Genomic DNA, 16,768 nt, shown 5'->3' with positions numbered 1-16,768 from the left:
ATGATACCTTCAGATCTGGCCTCAGGCAAAATTCCTATGGACGTGCTGACCTTGAGAAAACGCCTGAGCTCAGCCAGCACAGCCCTTGTCCCTGGGCACAAATGGCCACCTCCTAACCCTGTGGCAGGGCACTGCTGAGAACTGGCTGACTGAGTAATGCTGTCTTGGAAACTTCTCTGTAGCACAGAGTCTCAGCCCTGCATCAAGCTCAGGGTAAGAAGTAGCAAGCAGATATAACTACAAAGATGTGTGGGAATAACACAGACACTTTTCCCATGGACCCTAGTGGCTTGGAATTCTTGTCCATTGCAGAGTTTCTAGTATAAACTTTCAGTTAAAGAGACAGATGACACATTTCACTGGCTGGCACTTATCAGCAGCTCTGGGGGACAATATCAGAGGAAACTGTCAGAAAATGACAGTGTCATGGTTCAGTCACTAACTAAATGAAAAAGACACAGTGCTGATCCAAGCCTGACCTTATCCTGCTTGTCTTTCTCCTCTTTCTGCTTCCATTGCCGCTAGAAAAACAGAACCAGAGCCAGAGGCAAGAGCAGACAAGAGACAGAGGAGACTTTGGTGACAATGTTTGGGATACACAGAGCCATATGGAGGGGTGTGTGGGCCCTAGAGGCTGCAGCATGTGAGCAAGGACACTGCCAACCTGTGAAGTTGCCCAGGAATTGCCCTCTTCAAGCCACCTTGACAATCCCACAGCCTTAATATACATGACTCTGGCAGCTGACTCGTCTCTCCATCTACATTTTCTTACAAAATAAGAAAAGTCATACAAACTCACGTATTCCCTGATGACCTGACATCCTTATAACTTTTGGTTCTTTGAGTTTTGCATGACTATCAGAGATCATATCCTCACTTTCTCCTTTAATTTTGATTGGCATCTAATTTATTTACAATGCTGTGTTATTTTCAGGTATGCAGCAAAGTTATCAGTTATGTATATCAACTCTTTTTCAGATTCTTTCCCATATAAGCCATTGCAGAGTACTACATAGGCCTGTGCTATACAGCAATCCTTATTAGTTATCTAGTCTTTGCTTTGCCCTGAGGCAGAGCAGGGTGCAGGTCTGTCCCTTGCCAACTGTGTGGCACTGATCAAGCATCCTACCCTCTCTGAGGTTCTATTTCCTAAAATGTCAGGTAGGATAACAACCCTTCCTGAGTAGAACTGTTGTTTGGATTACAGATCATGCTTGAAGACATCTTCAAATATGAGAAACAGTCACTGGCAGCCATTTAGAAAGTTACTTATTTTTCTCCTCTTGCTGTCTTTCATTTCCTCCCTTTATTATCTATTGTGTATAGTCTGGAGGAGGATCTATAGCAAGAAGGCATCCTTCACATTCTTCTCTTATTGATCTGAGTCCACTGTAGCCAAAATGTACAATATCGTATTTCTTCTACTAATCCTGAGTGCCTGTAGTTATCTCCTTCCAATAAGCTATGGGAATCAGACTACATATTTTTTAATTAACCAAAAATATTTAAAATTGTCTTTGATCCTCCTCTGCACTTATCAGATTGCCAAAGTTGAAGTGAGGTGTTAATACCTAGTGCTGGGAGATGGGCACCTGAGGCCTCACGGTGATGTTTGGAGTATAAATTGCTCTAACTGTGACCCACTGCAGATGTCAAGATGGCAAAAGTCTTCAAAATATGTACACACTTTGACTTGGTAACCGCACCTCAAGGAACTTATCCTAAAGATATTATATCTGTGTGCAAAAATTTTTTCGCAGCATGTACAATAATGAAAAAGAAGGAAAAATCTAAATGTCAAAACTAGATCTGTTCTGTCTGTCCATTGTGATACATCCATATAATGGAAGACTTATTAAAAAATAATGCTATAAAATCATATTTACTGATACAGAAAGATATGTGTATGTTGTGTGTGTAACACATACAGTAACTAAAACAGTTTCAGTGGGGGGCCCTGACTTCAGTAGATAAGGGGAACCCTTCCTCAGCTCTTCTAGAGAGTAGGTTGGGGAGGAGATGATGATCTCTAGTCCCTCCTCTGCTCTCCCTGTCTCTCACCAGGGGAAGGGATTTTCGTAATGGTTAGAGAAATTAGGTAAATATCCCTGTAGGTGTGTGCCTGTTGTGGACTAAATGTGTGTGTCCCTCCAAAATCCAAATGTTGAAATCCTAACCCCCAATTTGATGGCATAATGAGGTGGGGACTTTAGAAGGTAATTAGGTCATACCCTCTCTCTAGAATGTGCTCAGGGAATTTATAACAGTTGAACTAGACAAAAAGCACATGCTATTCACAATAACCAAGATACGGAAGCAACCTAAATGTCCACTGACAAATGAATGGATAAAAAAGATATGGTGTTATATATATATATATATATATATATATATATATATATATGATGGAATATTACTTAGCCTTTAAAAAGAATGAAATAATTCCATTGTAGCAACCTGAATGGAACGTAAAGAGTGTCATACTGAATGAAATAAGTCAGAGAAAGACAAATACCATATGATATCACTTATATGTGGAATGTAAAATATGATACAAATGAACTTATTTACAAAATAGAAACAGACTCACAGACATAGAAACAAACTTATGGTTATCGAGAGGGAGTAATAAATTTGGAGTTTTGGATTAAAAGATACGTACTACCATATATAAAATAAACAACAAGGACCTATAGTACAAAGGTCTTATTTAGCTATGTACAGTATAGCACAGGGAACTGTACTCAATATTTTAATAACCTACAAGGGGAAATATATATATACACACACACACATATATAACTGAATCATTTTGCTGTACACCTGAAACCAACCCAATTTATAAATCTACTATACTTTGATTTAAAAAGAGAAGCATATACAAGACAATGGTAAAGTCAAGCTGATATCACAGGATGCATATACTAAAGGAACCCCAAAACATAATTTAAAAAGACACATCTATACCAATGTTCATAGTAGCACTGTTTACAACAGCCAAGGCATGGACGCAACCTAAATGTCCATTGACAGATGAGTGGATAAAGAAGACGTGGTACATATGTACAATGGAATATTACTCAGCCATGAAAAGGAACAAATTGGGTCATTTGTAGTGATAAGTCTGTCATACAGAGTGAAGTAAATCAGAAAAAGAAAAACAAATATGGATGGTATGGGGGATGGGAGGAAAGTCCCAGAGAGAAGGGCGATAACACATATACATGCACACACACACATACACACACACACATACTTATGGCTGATTCATTTTGTTTTATAGCAAAAACTAACACAACATTGCAAAGCAATTATACTCCAATTAAAAATAAATGAATAAAGGAAATCCCATAGTCAGAATGAACATAATTCCATTTTCCCTAAAGTTCCACCAAACCAATGTTAGGAAACTAGAAGCAACACAATTAGAAAAGGGTAGCATGGTTTTCTAGACACAGACACTGCAAAGAGTGCTGAGAGTGACATGCAAGTTTGACAGTCAGGAGACAGGAAATCTGAACACATACAAATATTGACTCTCTGAGGATACTGGTAAAAAGGGACACCCAGCAGGGCCTCTGATCTAATCGACCCTGCGAGCATGGCTGAGTCCATGAAGACTAAAATAACTGATTTTCACAATGATGATCCCAAGTAATCAAGAAAAGGTTACATTTCACATTCAGAATTCTCTGCTTAAGAAGGCAAGGGAGCATGTAATCCATTTGAGAAACATTTTCATTTCAAATAGTTAAAAATTCTTTAAAAACAGTTTGGGTGCTTAAAGGGGTAACTGACAGTTACCTAGAAAATTCACTTATGTAGAACAACTTTTTCCCTAAAGACTCTAGATCAGTGAGGTGATGGGTAGTTGTATTTAGTTAGGTTTCTAGCACTTCTTCTTCTTTGACATTTCATTGTCTAATTTCCTGAAGCCTTTCAAAATTCCTCACTTTCAAGGAACATAAATTCCTTAAGGCTAAAGATTCTGACACCCTTTCTTGGATATTCCATATCCCTGTTATACTTGGGCTTTTTTTTTTTCCTGTCACAAATGATGAACTGACATTCACAAAAATAACAGACCCCCAAGGCATGCATCAACTTTGACCAAGCCCTCTTGACATTTTGCAAACCCTTTTGAATTATGGTAAGCAATCCTAGAATTGTCTTTTGCAACCCTTTATCAACCATTTGATCTAGAAAATACAGAAGAACAATCAATATATAAATAAAGTTAACATAATTTTTAAAGCAACCTTTATTTTTTTAAAGTCATTTCTCCTTGTTTAGGAAAACATCTTAGGAATTCGTGCAGAAATCAGCAACTTTTAGAAGATGTCTGCTCTCTTTTACTAATCCTGGATTTCAGCTGTAGCATTTACAGCCTCCAACCAACTCTGCTTGCTTCAGGCTGGCCTTCACAATCCAAACTGACTCTGGCCAATCTATCATGTTACTGTTTGCCCTGAATTCAGTTGTTTTTGCATACTGACAGACTCCCTTGATTTGTGTCAATTCTAGAGTCGAGGGGAGATTCTGTTAGCAACCAAGGACCTCTGTTCAGTCCCGAATGGTAGGTTTTCCCTTCAATTCTAGGGCTTGTCCCTATACTTGTGCTCCTAAGTGTACCATTAAATCCCCTGGATTGTCTGGGTGTTGAATATAGTGTGCAGTGTTCAATACATTGCACCCTTAGAGCTATTTTCCTTTTTATCTTCATTTCAAAAATCTGAACATAAAGCTAGCATGTACTTGAACTGTTGGTGAAAATTAAATGTTAATAAAGTAGTATACCCTTTAAAAAAAAAAAAGAGTCATTTCAATTCAGGCCTGCACTTTTCAGATAACATGAGTACTGTAAACACACAGGATGTGCCAGCCTGCCCACTGAGCTCATTGCCTAATACTGCCCCATTATGCATCCTTTCCCCAAATATAACTCACTGCAGTTTGGTGAATGAGCTGAAATCCTTGATGCTTTCTAATCTGCCGGAAAAACCATTTCCTCCTTCACACTTTCTAAATCTAGTTCAAGAGTCATTGCTCTCAAGAAAATTTCCATTCTCACCAGTATTGCAAAATGGGTGTTGTTACTGTCCCTTTTTTGAAGATGAGGAGAAAAACTTGAGAGGCTACAGAACCCCCTTGAGGTCACGGCCTGGGCACCAGAGAAAGAACCAGCCCATCAAGCGTCTCTCCTGGTGGCATTTTTCTCATGTATAGGGAACCATGTAGGTGCAGCCCCCTGGTTGGCAAACCTTTCTCTCCTTGATATTCCAGGGTTGGGGGCCCATGTGTCACACTGTGGTCCCCCTGTGTGGCACATGCAAAAGGGCCCAGGAGGGGTGTTTCTTACCTGGTGTGTTGAGCAGGCGAGACCTCTTGCAGTGGTAGGCTACCTCCTGCTCACAGTGCTCGGAGCCATCGATCACTGCTTCCAGCTGCTCCAGGCTGCCTCCGTAGTCCAAGGTCATGGAGTAGGGCTTCTCAGGGTTGGCACCTTGCACATGGGTCAATTCTGTGTTGTTGTGCTGCATCAACGTCCAGATCTTGTCCTCTGCCCAGAAAACATAACCCAAGCAAGGTGAAAAGATGATCATGCTTAAAGGCCTCCAAAAAGCTGGAAAAGTGAAACAGGATTGTGTGAGCAGTGTGATGTTTGGTGGCTGCAGGTGCATCAATTAATTGCCACTTGAGTGTTCTACTCATAAGAATTTAACCCGAGAATTTTTTCTCCTAGAGTTCCACCCAGAGGTAGTGTGGGGGTTAATTGTCTTAACAGCTAAATTTGTGAAGCCCTTACTCCACAAGTTCTATGCTTAATGTCCATTATCTCATTGAAAATGGACATGATTTATGAAAAGTCATAAAACAAAAATAGAAACAGACAACAGAACAGGAATAAAAGGAAATGAATTCATCAGTTGTGGGAAGGACAATTTGGAAGGGGAAGAACTTAGAAATGAGATATTTTGTGATCAGAAGTAGAATGTAACTAAATATGCTCAAAGATAACTATCATGGTGATGACATACATAGAAGAATATAGATCACTGACAAATTATCAAATGTACAACCTGTCGGTAATTAAATGAACAAAAATAAAATGTTAAACGTTTCCAATTAATAAATAAATAAAACTGACATCATCTAAATCAGAGGGAGTTGGTCCTGCCATGTTAAAAATGAGGGAAAAGTGAATAAGGAAAACTAGGCAGGTTTTCTAAGATTATATAGTTAGTTAATGACTAAGTGAGAATTGGAACCCAGGATGTCTGACTCCAAAGACACTACTTCCAGATAGTGATACACACTCTTCCTCACAAGAGAAGCACTAGCATAGATCATTTTCTCAGGGAACCATAAGCACCACTTTGAAAAGAAGACCTAGTCACAGAAAGCGTGTGTGACATATACATCATAACAAGGATGGGCATGTGTAATACACACATACATGCAAGGCACATAACTGAAGCTTGTTATTTATTCTCCATGATACTTCTACTTACCAAAAATATTTTAAGAGTTTTACATTAAAACAGCATGCGGAGATGAGGGCCTAAAGATCAGGGAAGGAGAACATGCTTTGCCTTCTATCCGTAAGAATGGAAGGTGAAGAGAGGAGAAGAATTTTATTTTTAGAGCTTGGGAGATCTGGACTTGAAAGCTATTCTATGAACAAGAAGCTTGGGCAAGTCAACTTCCCTTTTGGAGGGGCTTAATTTTATCATCAGTTTTAAGAAAAGAAGTTATGAAATCACAAGGCATTTGGGGATGCATCAGACATTCTGGAATAATAGACTGAAATATTTTCAGCAATCAGACATAGAATTGAATTCCGAACTTGCTCACAAATAAAGTGAAAGAGGAAATAGGAAGACTTGAAAAGCTTTTGTCATCTGAGAATCTTGCCCACATAATAACATCATTACTCTTCATAGATGCTCAGAGATGAAAAAGAACCTTGCCCAGACATCATGTGGTTTCCGTCCTCTCTCTCTCTCACTCATTTAGTTTCACAAATGAGGAAACCAGAGTCTAGGAAGGAAAGGAATGACCCACAGCATATCTATTAGATGAGCATGGTAAGCATATACACTGCCACTGTGACAAATATTTCTAGTTATAGTATATAACCAGCACTACTTAGAAGCAAGATGGTGGCAGCTGGTCATGAAAAAGAAAATAATATTAAAAACAACTGGCAAGCAGTATCCCTGGTCTTACTTTCTCTGTTTCAACTCTGTATATGAGTTAGGATAAGTAACTTCATTGCCCTGAACTTCAGTTTCAATATATTTTTAGAAAAGGGAGGAAGAGAAAGTTTGATCTTCACAGTTCCTAAATGAGGAAATATTTATTGCAGCAGAAAATTAAACTCTGCTCAAACATTCTGATTCTTCTTAACACTCTTTTCCTAAACCAACCCTCTGATAACCCATATCTCCAATGTTTAATTGAGTGACATTTTCTATAAAGTCTAAACAAATCAGAAGGTTATTGGATTTTGGTTTTGAAAGCAAAAATAAGGCTTTATTCATATTGGTAAAAATAATAATGTTACACAAACAATGAATCAGAAATTTCAAAAATGTTGGTACAAGTACAGACAAATGTCGATAAAATAAACAAAGTAGTCATTCAATAATACAACACTGTAGAAGGAGAAATAAAAACTGCCAATTTTGAAATGTCCATGGTACTTACAAGAAATGGAACTCTAATGAGATGCCATGTTACTGTTCCATTCTAAGATATTTTACATACATTATCACCAGAACTCATAACAATCATGGCAGATATCAATATAAATATAGAAACAAACATAGATATTATAGGTATCCATATACATACAGATATAAGAAGGAAAGAGAAAGTAAACTTGTCCCCAGTCTCAATGTGTCCAATCTGTCTGACTCCAAAATTGGTCCTCACAGCATCACTAAATTACACAAATTTGGATTTCCTTCTAAATGTACACTGATTTTCATACCTTTGTCCATCCAGTGTTCATACACTAATTAAACAATCTGCTTATTCATTTACTCATTAGTTCATTTTTTTTCCAAAATCTTACTCTATCTTTGGCAAGAGGGAGAACAAAGAGTGGTATCAGAGAGACAATCTTTTATCCCAAAGCCACAAATATCGCAACCCCCTCCTTCTGGACCCAGAGAGTGAAATTTTCAGAGTTGAACTCTTGGCACTTTTTGATATATGCGATAGACAGAAGACACAAAGGAACAACTAAGGGCTCCAAAAGCTCCCCTCAATTCACTTAACACACATCACAAGCACGGTCTGACCAACAGGAAGAGAGACGATTACTCGAAACCTAGGGTCTCTTAGGTGGTTTCATTTCAAAGACAGCCTTTGTCATCTCATTATTTTTCTCCTGGGTGATAGAAACATAAAGACTAAAAATAAGAAGAAAACTGGATGTTATCTTTTTCTCACTTTCTATTTTTTCTCCCACTTCCTGGGTTGCTGTGCAGATTAGGCCCTGAACCTGATGAAACATGAAAAGCCAGGGGTCAGTGCCACTCAGGAGAGTCAGCTTTGATGGCTGATGTTCCTGATGCATGGAATAAAGTAGGGACAGGTAGTTTTAGCTAGGGAAGGTATAGGTGAAAGATCTCAAGTAACATTCATTTTGAATAGGCTTTTAGGGGGACAGAGGGTGATCCATCAGAGAAGGCAATGGCACCCCACTCTAGTACTCTTGCCTGGAAAATCCATGGCTGGAGGAGCCTGGTAGGCTGCAGTCCATGGGGTCGCTAAGAGTTGGATACGACTGAGTGACTTCACTTTCACTTTTCACTTTCATGCTTTGGAGAAGGAAATGGCAACCCACTCCAGTGTTCTTGCCTGGAGAATCCCGGGGACGGGGGAGCCTGGTGGGCTGCCGTCTATGGGGTCGCACAGAGTCGGACACAACTGAAGTGACTTAGCAGTAGCAGCTGCAGGGTGATCCATGCATGGACCTACATATACTATAAATAAAACTGGACTCATGAGCTAAATGTTCAAGATGGTAAATTTAGTCAGTGGGCAATGGACAGAGAGCAAATTTTGGCCTCAGAAAATCTAGATTTGTAAGTCAGCCCTACACTTATTGGCTAACCATACTTGGTCAAATGATTACTTTTCTGAAGTTCAGTTTCTTCGTCAATTACACTTTAAAAAGCAGCAATGGTGCCAACTGTAGAGGATGGTTGTAAAGATTAAGAGAGGAGATCAGTGTGAGGAATTCTATTATTAACTAAATAATTAGGTATTTAATAGGGATCTGTGTGTATCACTTAGAAAAAGATATATGACTTCTCCAAATCCAGGAGCTCACAGATGTCTGATGCTGATATTAACAAAAGCATTAAAAACAAGGAGAAGATATGACTGGTCTCTTGTGGTTCTCAGGATAGCCTGCTTCAAGAAGGTTGTTTCCCAGTCCAGAAAGGAAGATCCACAAACATCTAGAGGAGAAACACACTAAGCTTGACCTTCTCTCTGCAGATCCATGAGGAAAACATACCAGATTCAAAAGTTCCAGAATGGAAAATGCTTCCCCCTGGTAGTCTGTGAACTTGGATTTTCACACAAGGAAACCAAACAGGAATAGTTTCATGCAGAGACCAAGGAGGAAACCAGCTAAAAGCTATGATTGGCAGAGCATCATAAAATCCTCCAGGCTCCAAACAGCACCTCAGCTGATGTGCCTCCAGCACCATCCCTCTGCCACATGGTGTCCACCCTAACTGCTAGTCTCTAAAGATGCATTTAAGGCTTCAAGGTACCATGAGACAGCCTGGCTTTAGAAACCCACCCACCTGATGAAGTCTATGTTCTACTCTAGTAGGAAGACTTTGAACAAGTTATATACATCTCTAAAGTTTCCTCATTGGTAAACAGTATATTTATATTAATCTTTCCATCCATGATGATATAATGATCCAGTATCATGTTTTACATGGACTTGTAACTGGTTGTCTGGCATGCAAAAGAGTGAAAAATCTTTATATTCAAACTTTTCTATGACATTAAAATGAGGACTGGGACTTCAATCCTTAGAGAGTTAGGGGTGGGAAACTCATCCTGCAAAGGAGGTTAGCTAGCAGACTCCTTGTGATATAGCTGCTACTATATATAATAAATGATTATTATCTTGTTGAATTACCTTTTCACTCTGAAATAGCCTCATGTGTTTCTAGATTTATTTTCATTCCTTGCATTTCAGAAATGTCTACAACAGAATATGTCATTTAGTTCTCATAGACCCAGAAACCTAGAAAATCATTGCCCTTGATACCACGGTTTGCTACCCAGGTCATTTTCTATTGTTTCTTCTACTGTATTCAGTCCCATGATGGGAAACAGAGCCACTCTTTCTAACTTGCTTAAAGGAATACAAGTATTGAGTTACTGAAGACAAATTGTCTGCTTAAGAGAGGACTGCATTTGAAGATTTTTTGAACTGGCAGAAACTTATTCAATTCACTAAGGATCTTAGTTAGTCTAAAATAAGTTATTATGCATTTTAAATGTTTATTATCCAGTAAATGGCTGGCAAATATTTTCTCTAATTTCTGAGATTGCTTTTTAATTTTGTTGACTATTTCTTGTGCTGTACAGAAGCTCTTTAATCCGATGTAGTCCCACTTGCTGATTTTTTCTTTTGTTTCTTGTGCTTCTGCTGTCAGAGTAAAAAAAAATCATTGTCAGAATGTCAAAGGGATTTCTTCCTTATGTTTTCTTCTAGGTTTTTATGCCATCAGACCTTCTGTTGAAGCTTTTACTCTTTTTCAAGTTAATTTTTGAGTAGTATAAGATAACGGGTCTGATTATTTGCCTGTCCAGTTTTCCCCACACCATTTGTTGAAGAGATTATCCTTTACTCTTGAGTATTCTTGGCTCCTTTGTCAAATATCAATTGATCCTTTATGTGGGAGCTTATTTCTGGGCTCTCTATTCTGTTCTACTGGCATATGTGTCTATTTTTATGTCAATATCATAATGTATTAATTACTGCAGCTTTGGAAAAATGGATAGATGTTTAAGTGCACAAACTTGTGATTAGCAGATAAATAAGTTCTGGATATCTAATGCACAGCTTAATAATTAGTCAACAATGCTGTATTATAAACTGCAAAGTTGCCAAGACACTAGGTCTTAATCGTTCCCACCAGAAAAAAAGAAAATAACTACATGACATATAGAGGTGTTAGCTAAGCATGGTAATCATACTGTAATATATAAATGTATAAAATCAACACATCATACATCCTAAAATTACACAAAGTTGTATGGCAATTATAAGTGATCACTCACCTAGAGCCAGACATCCTGGAATGTGAAGTCAAGTGGGCCTCAGGAAGCATCACTATGAACAAAGCTAGTGGAGGTGATGGAATTCCAGTTGAGCTATTTCAAATCCTGAAAGATGATGCTGTAAAAGTGCTGCACTCAATATGCCAGCAAATTTGGAAAACTCAGCAGTGCCCACAGGACTGGAAAAGGTCAGTTTTCATTCCAATCCCAAAGAAAGACAATGCCAAAGAATGCTCAAACTACTGCACAATTGCACTCATCTCACATGCTAGTAAAGTAATGCTCAAAATTCTCCAAGCCAGGCTTCAGCAATACGTGAACCGTGAACTTCCTGATGTTCAAGTTGGTTTTAGAAAAGGCAGAGGAACCAGAGATCAAATTGCCAACATCTGCTGGATCATGGAAAAAGCAAGAGAGTTCCAGAAAAACATTTATTTCTGCTTTATTGACTATGCCAAAGCCTTTGACTGTGTGGATCACAATAAACTGTGGAAAATTCAAGAGATGGGAATACCAAACCACCTGACCTGCCTCTTGAGAAACCTGTATGCAGGTCAGGAGGCAACAGTTAGAACTGGACATGGGACAACAGACTAGTTCCAAATAAGAAAAGGAGTACATCAAGGCTGTATATTGTCACCCTGCTTATTTAACTTATATGCAGAGTACATCATGAGAAACGCTGGGCTGGAAGAAGCACAAGCTGGAATCAAGATTGCCAGGAGAAATATCAATAACCTCAGATATGCAGATGACACCACCCTTATGGCAGAAAGTGAAGAGGAACTCAAAAGCCTCTTCATGAAAGTGAAGAGTGAAAAAGTTGGCTTAAAGCTCAACATTCAGAAAACTAAGTTCATAGCATCTGGTCTCATCACTTCATGGCAAATAGATAGGGAGATAGTGGAAACAATGGCTGAATTTATTTTTCTGGGCTCCAAAATCACTGCAGATAGTGATTGTAGCCCTGACATTAAAAGATACTTACTCCTTGGAAGGAAAGTTATGACCAATTTAGACAGCATATTAAAAGGCAGAGACATTACTTTGCCAACAAAGGTCCATCTAGTCAAGGCTATGGTTTTTCCAGTGATCCTGTATGGATGTGAGAGTTGGACTATAAAGAAAGCTGAGCACTGAAGAATTGATGCTTTTGAACTGTGGTGTTGGAGAAGACTCTTGAGAGTCCGTTGGACTGCAAGGAGATACAACCAGTCCTGGGTGATCAGTCCTGGGTCTTCTTTGGAAGGACTGATGTTGAAGGTGAAACTCCAATCTTTGGCCACCTGATGAGAAGAGCTGACTCATTTGAAAAAGACCCTGATGCTGGGAAAGATTGAGGGAAGGAGGAGAAGGGGACAACAGAGGATGAGATGGTTGGATGGCATCACTGACTCAATGGACATGGGTTTGGGTAGACTCCAGAAGTTGATGATGGACAGGGAGGCCTGGCATGCTGAGGTTCATGGGGTCACAAAGAGTCGGACACGACTGAGCGACTGAACTAAACTGAATTGAAAAAACAAAATGTTTGCTTTTTAAAAACAGCATTCACCACAGAACATTAAGCAGAGTTCCCTGTGCTATACAGTAGGTTGTCATTAGTTAACTATTTTATACATGTATCAATAGTATGTATATATGTCAATCCCAATCTCATAGCATACCCCATTCATCCCATTCCCTATTTTCCTCCTTAGTGTCAGTCAATACACCTGTTCTCTACATTTGTGGCTCTATTTCTGCCTTGCAAACTCTGTGGTGACCTAAATGGTAAGGAAATCCAAAAAAGGGGTATATGAATATATGCTGCTGATTCACTTCTCTGTACAGCAGAAACTAATACAACACTGTAAAGCAAATAAACCAGAACTAAAAAAAGAAAAAAAAAAAAAAACACATTCAGTCCAGTGCACTTGCCTGAGTATAAGTGATGCTGTAAGGTATTATGCCATCTTTAAGTATAAAGAACTTATGAGTTATAGGCCATCAAACAGCATGTGTTATAAAGATCCAAGGCTTCATTTCAAAAACATGACAAGGGTTGTTATGAAGACTAGTACAGCATTTCTTATGTTGCTTTGTGGATTTAGCTTTCAAGTCTATCTTCGTACAAACTTGAGAACCTCCCAGGATGTGAAATGTATCATTCTGTATACACTGTGTGCTAGTCCTCAGGGCACAGACACAGGTGAATAAAGCATGCTGAACTCTTTCAAAATCTTACCATCATTTGAGGGCAAAAGTGGCATATATGAGAACTACAAATGCCTCACACTAATATAAGCACTCTTGAGATTACGAGTAAGTGAGGATGCCCAGAGGTCTGCTGGGGCTGGGTTGGAGCTGGTGATAGAGAAACTGTACTCTGTTTCCCTTGAGAACGGGCAGGTCAACACTGGTCTTTCATCCATAGACCATCAGTATCTTGGCTAGCACTAAGCACCCTGTAAGACTTCAGGAAATCTTTATCAAGAGGAGGCTAATCGTCAGCATGTACAGTAAGTCCCCTACATATGAATGCTTAAGTTACAAAGATGTAAACGTGTGTTCCATCAGGGCCAGGCATGAGCAAACTGCAGTTTGCCCTCTGTCTCCTATTGCTGACGATTCTTCACTTTACTATATCCCACCTCCTCTCTGTCCAGTCAGTAACTCTTCTTGCCTGTTCACTTGATGCCAGGCACTGTATGCCAATTGTTGTACTATACTACTGTACGTACTTTCCAAGATACTGTACTGTAATATTAAGGATGTTTATATTTTTGTGTTTGTTTCTTATGTATTATTTGTGTACTGCTACTGCTACTGCTAAGTCACTTCAGTCATGTCCGACTCTGTGCGACCCCATAGACGGCAGCCCACCAGGCTCCCCCGTCCCTGGGATTCTTCAGGCAAGAACACTAGAGTGAGTTGCCATTTCCTTCTCCAGTGCTGCCATTGCCTTCTCCAGTGCACAAAAGTGAAAAGTGAAAGTGAAGTCGCTCAGTCGTATCCAACTCTTAGCAACCTCATGGACTGCAGCTTACCAGGCTCCTGCATCCATGGGATTTTCCAGGCAAGAGTACTGGAGTGGGTTGCCATTGCGTAACAAGTATTCAAAACCTAGTACAGTCGCCTCATGTGAAGAGTTGACTCATTGGAAAAGACTCTGATGCTGGGAGGGGTTGGGGGGCAGGAGGAAAAGGGGACGACAGAGGAAGAGATGACTGGGTGGCATCACCGACTTGATGGACGTGAGTCTGAGTGAACTCCGGGAGATGGTGATGGACAGGGAGGCCTGGCATGCTGCGATTCATGGGGTCACAAAGAGTCAGACACGACTGAGTGACTGAACTGAACAGTATAATGCATATAGCTGATTGTGTTAGTTGGGTACCTAGACTAACTTTGTTGGATTTATAAGCAAATTGGGCTTATGAATGTGCTCTCAGAATGGAGTTTGTTCATATGTAGGGGACTTATCGTATTATATAAGCATCCACATGTAAAATAATTTTCAAGTGATAAGATCAAAACACACACACTCAACAACATCAACAAGAGAAAAGTAAATGAGGTTTCACAGAGTGCCAGCAGGGTATCAATAGCAGGATATTCCAGAATAGTCCATATCTTTATCTTTCCTGTGAAATCTTTCCTAGTCATCACCCCAGGAAAACTGTTTCGGAACCTTCATCCTGGAGCTTTAGGTGATCCACCTTGATTATTCTTGCTTTCATTTCAGAAAATAAATTCTTTACATACAGAGCAAGCGTTTAACTCTCTTATTTTGGTTCTCATTCTATCTGATTGGTATTATTATTGTGATGATCACTATTATTAATAGTAGTCCTTACAGATGCTATAAAATATTCCATCTGTTACCATGGAGATCACCACTAAGAAGAAAAAGCAAACAGAAGAAAAGTGGAAAAAAAGACAGAAACACGTGATAACTCTGATTAATAAAACCTCATTCTACACACATATCTGACTCTGCAGAGCAAGGAAAAAACTGTAAATTTTCTCTCACAATGCTTGGAAAGAAGAGAGAAGTCTACAGATTGTCAATACCCAGCTTAATTGAACTTAAATCACTATGGGGAGCTGCTTACAGTCCTTTGAAAAGTGTGCCAATTCACTTATACTCCTATTGCAATAAAACAAGTCTATATTAAGGTCACCAGGGTCACTTCTGGTACAGTTATCTAAGTTGACAAAGTGAATTTTCTATGCCAAGGGTAAAGATAGCTTAAATAATTCTCAAAGCACTGTCTTTACCATTCATTTACCATCTATGCCATTTCTTGTCATTTTGCACTGGCAGTTATTTAATTTTTCATATGTTTGTCCCTTATCTCCCCATTTAAATCTTAGGCAATATCTACCGAGTAGATATCGGCTTGGGAAGGGTTTCTGTGGTTAGTGAAGGCAGATGTGATGGAGGAAAGCAAGGGCTTTGGGATCAACAGATCTGGCTGCCAGCTCTGCCACTGACCAAATTCCCAAACAAGGCAGAGACAGGGAGCCTCCCACAGCCTCAGTCTCCACATCCGTAAACTGGATATACCCATTAAGCGGTGATGCTCTGAGCACCGAATCAAACTCACAGCACTGAGCAGAACTCAGAGGCTGACTCAGGGTACTGGCCTCGAAATGAGAGTTGAACAGCCACAAGCCCTGCTGATGAAGTGATTCAGGGAGGAGCAGGGGCATCATTTCATTGTGGGAACAGTTCTGGGAACTTCTGATGAGGGGGTCTGTGAACCTTCCCCTCAACCTTTAAAAGGAAGGAAGACAAGAGGTGAAAAACAGTTTTCAACTTCTTTAAAAGGCTTCAGAATTTCTGCAAGAGTTTTCACTCTCGTGTGGCTCAGCCCAGAGGCCAAGGTGAGCATCCTCCTTGTCTGCTAAAACCACTGAAGATATGGTTGCTTTTAGTGTCTGAGCTTCTGCTGTTTGGAAGAGGGAGAATTACTGATTTAAGGCTCCTGATGGAGTCACCATGCACAGTGCATTAGCTGGAAGTAGGCACTGCAGGCTGCGGGGGGGTGGGGAACCTATTCCAGCCACTGCCGTTCCTCCACCAGCCCGCATGGACCACACACTTTATGACTTCCAGACAACATACTTGGCCATGATTTATTGCACTACTTTGCTGAGCCTTTACTTCTTATATACCTTTGGTGGGTTATTTTTCTTTTCCTTTGCTTTAAAATCAGTGGCATCATCAAAGAGGCCTGGGGAATCTGTTTTCTGATCTTGGAGGGGGCGTGATCTTGAATGGATTTCATGTGCAATTGCATGGTGCTTGTTTGTTTTTGATTAACTGGTTTATCCAAAGAAAATTCATGAAAAGTCTAGTGTGTGCAGAACACACTTAGGGGCTGAGTATCTTGAGGGTTACCAGGCTGAACACCATCCTGGACCCTGAGCTCAAGGGATTCATAGGTGCTTC

At 39.7% G+C, this 16,768-nt stretch overlaps 1 protein-coding gene across 2 annotated transcripts in view; it reads right to left on the bottom strand.

Annotated features, from left to right (window-relative positions):
- The window catches only part of CNTNAP5 (contactin associated protein family member 5), a 1,047,625-nt gene that overhangs the window by 301,072 nt on the left and 729,785 nt on the right, over window positions 1-16,768 (bottom strand). For both annotated transcript variants that reach the window (XM_055572939.1, XM_055572940.1), the window contains exon 13: window positions 5,360-5,560. In XM_055572939.1, the coding sequence (XP_055428914.1) occupies window positions 5,360-5,560 (201 nt within the window). The remainder of the gene's footprint in view (window positions 1-5,359; window positions 5,561-16,768) is intronic.

The sequence above is a fragment of the Bubalus kerabau genome, chromosome 3 (genome assembly GCF_029407905.1).
Source record: "Bubalus kerabau isolate K-KA32 ecotype Philippines breed swamp buffalo chromosome 3, PCC_UOA_SB_1v2, whole genome shotgun sequence".
In the NCBI taxonomy this organism is placed as follows: Eukaryota; Metazoa; Chordata; class Mammalia; order Artiodactyla; family Bovidae; genus Bubalus; species Bubalus kerabau.
The sequence above is the reverse complement of the archived record's forward strand: the minus strand, read 5'-3'. Positions and strand labels throughout refer to the sequence as shown.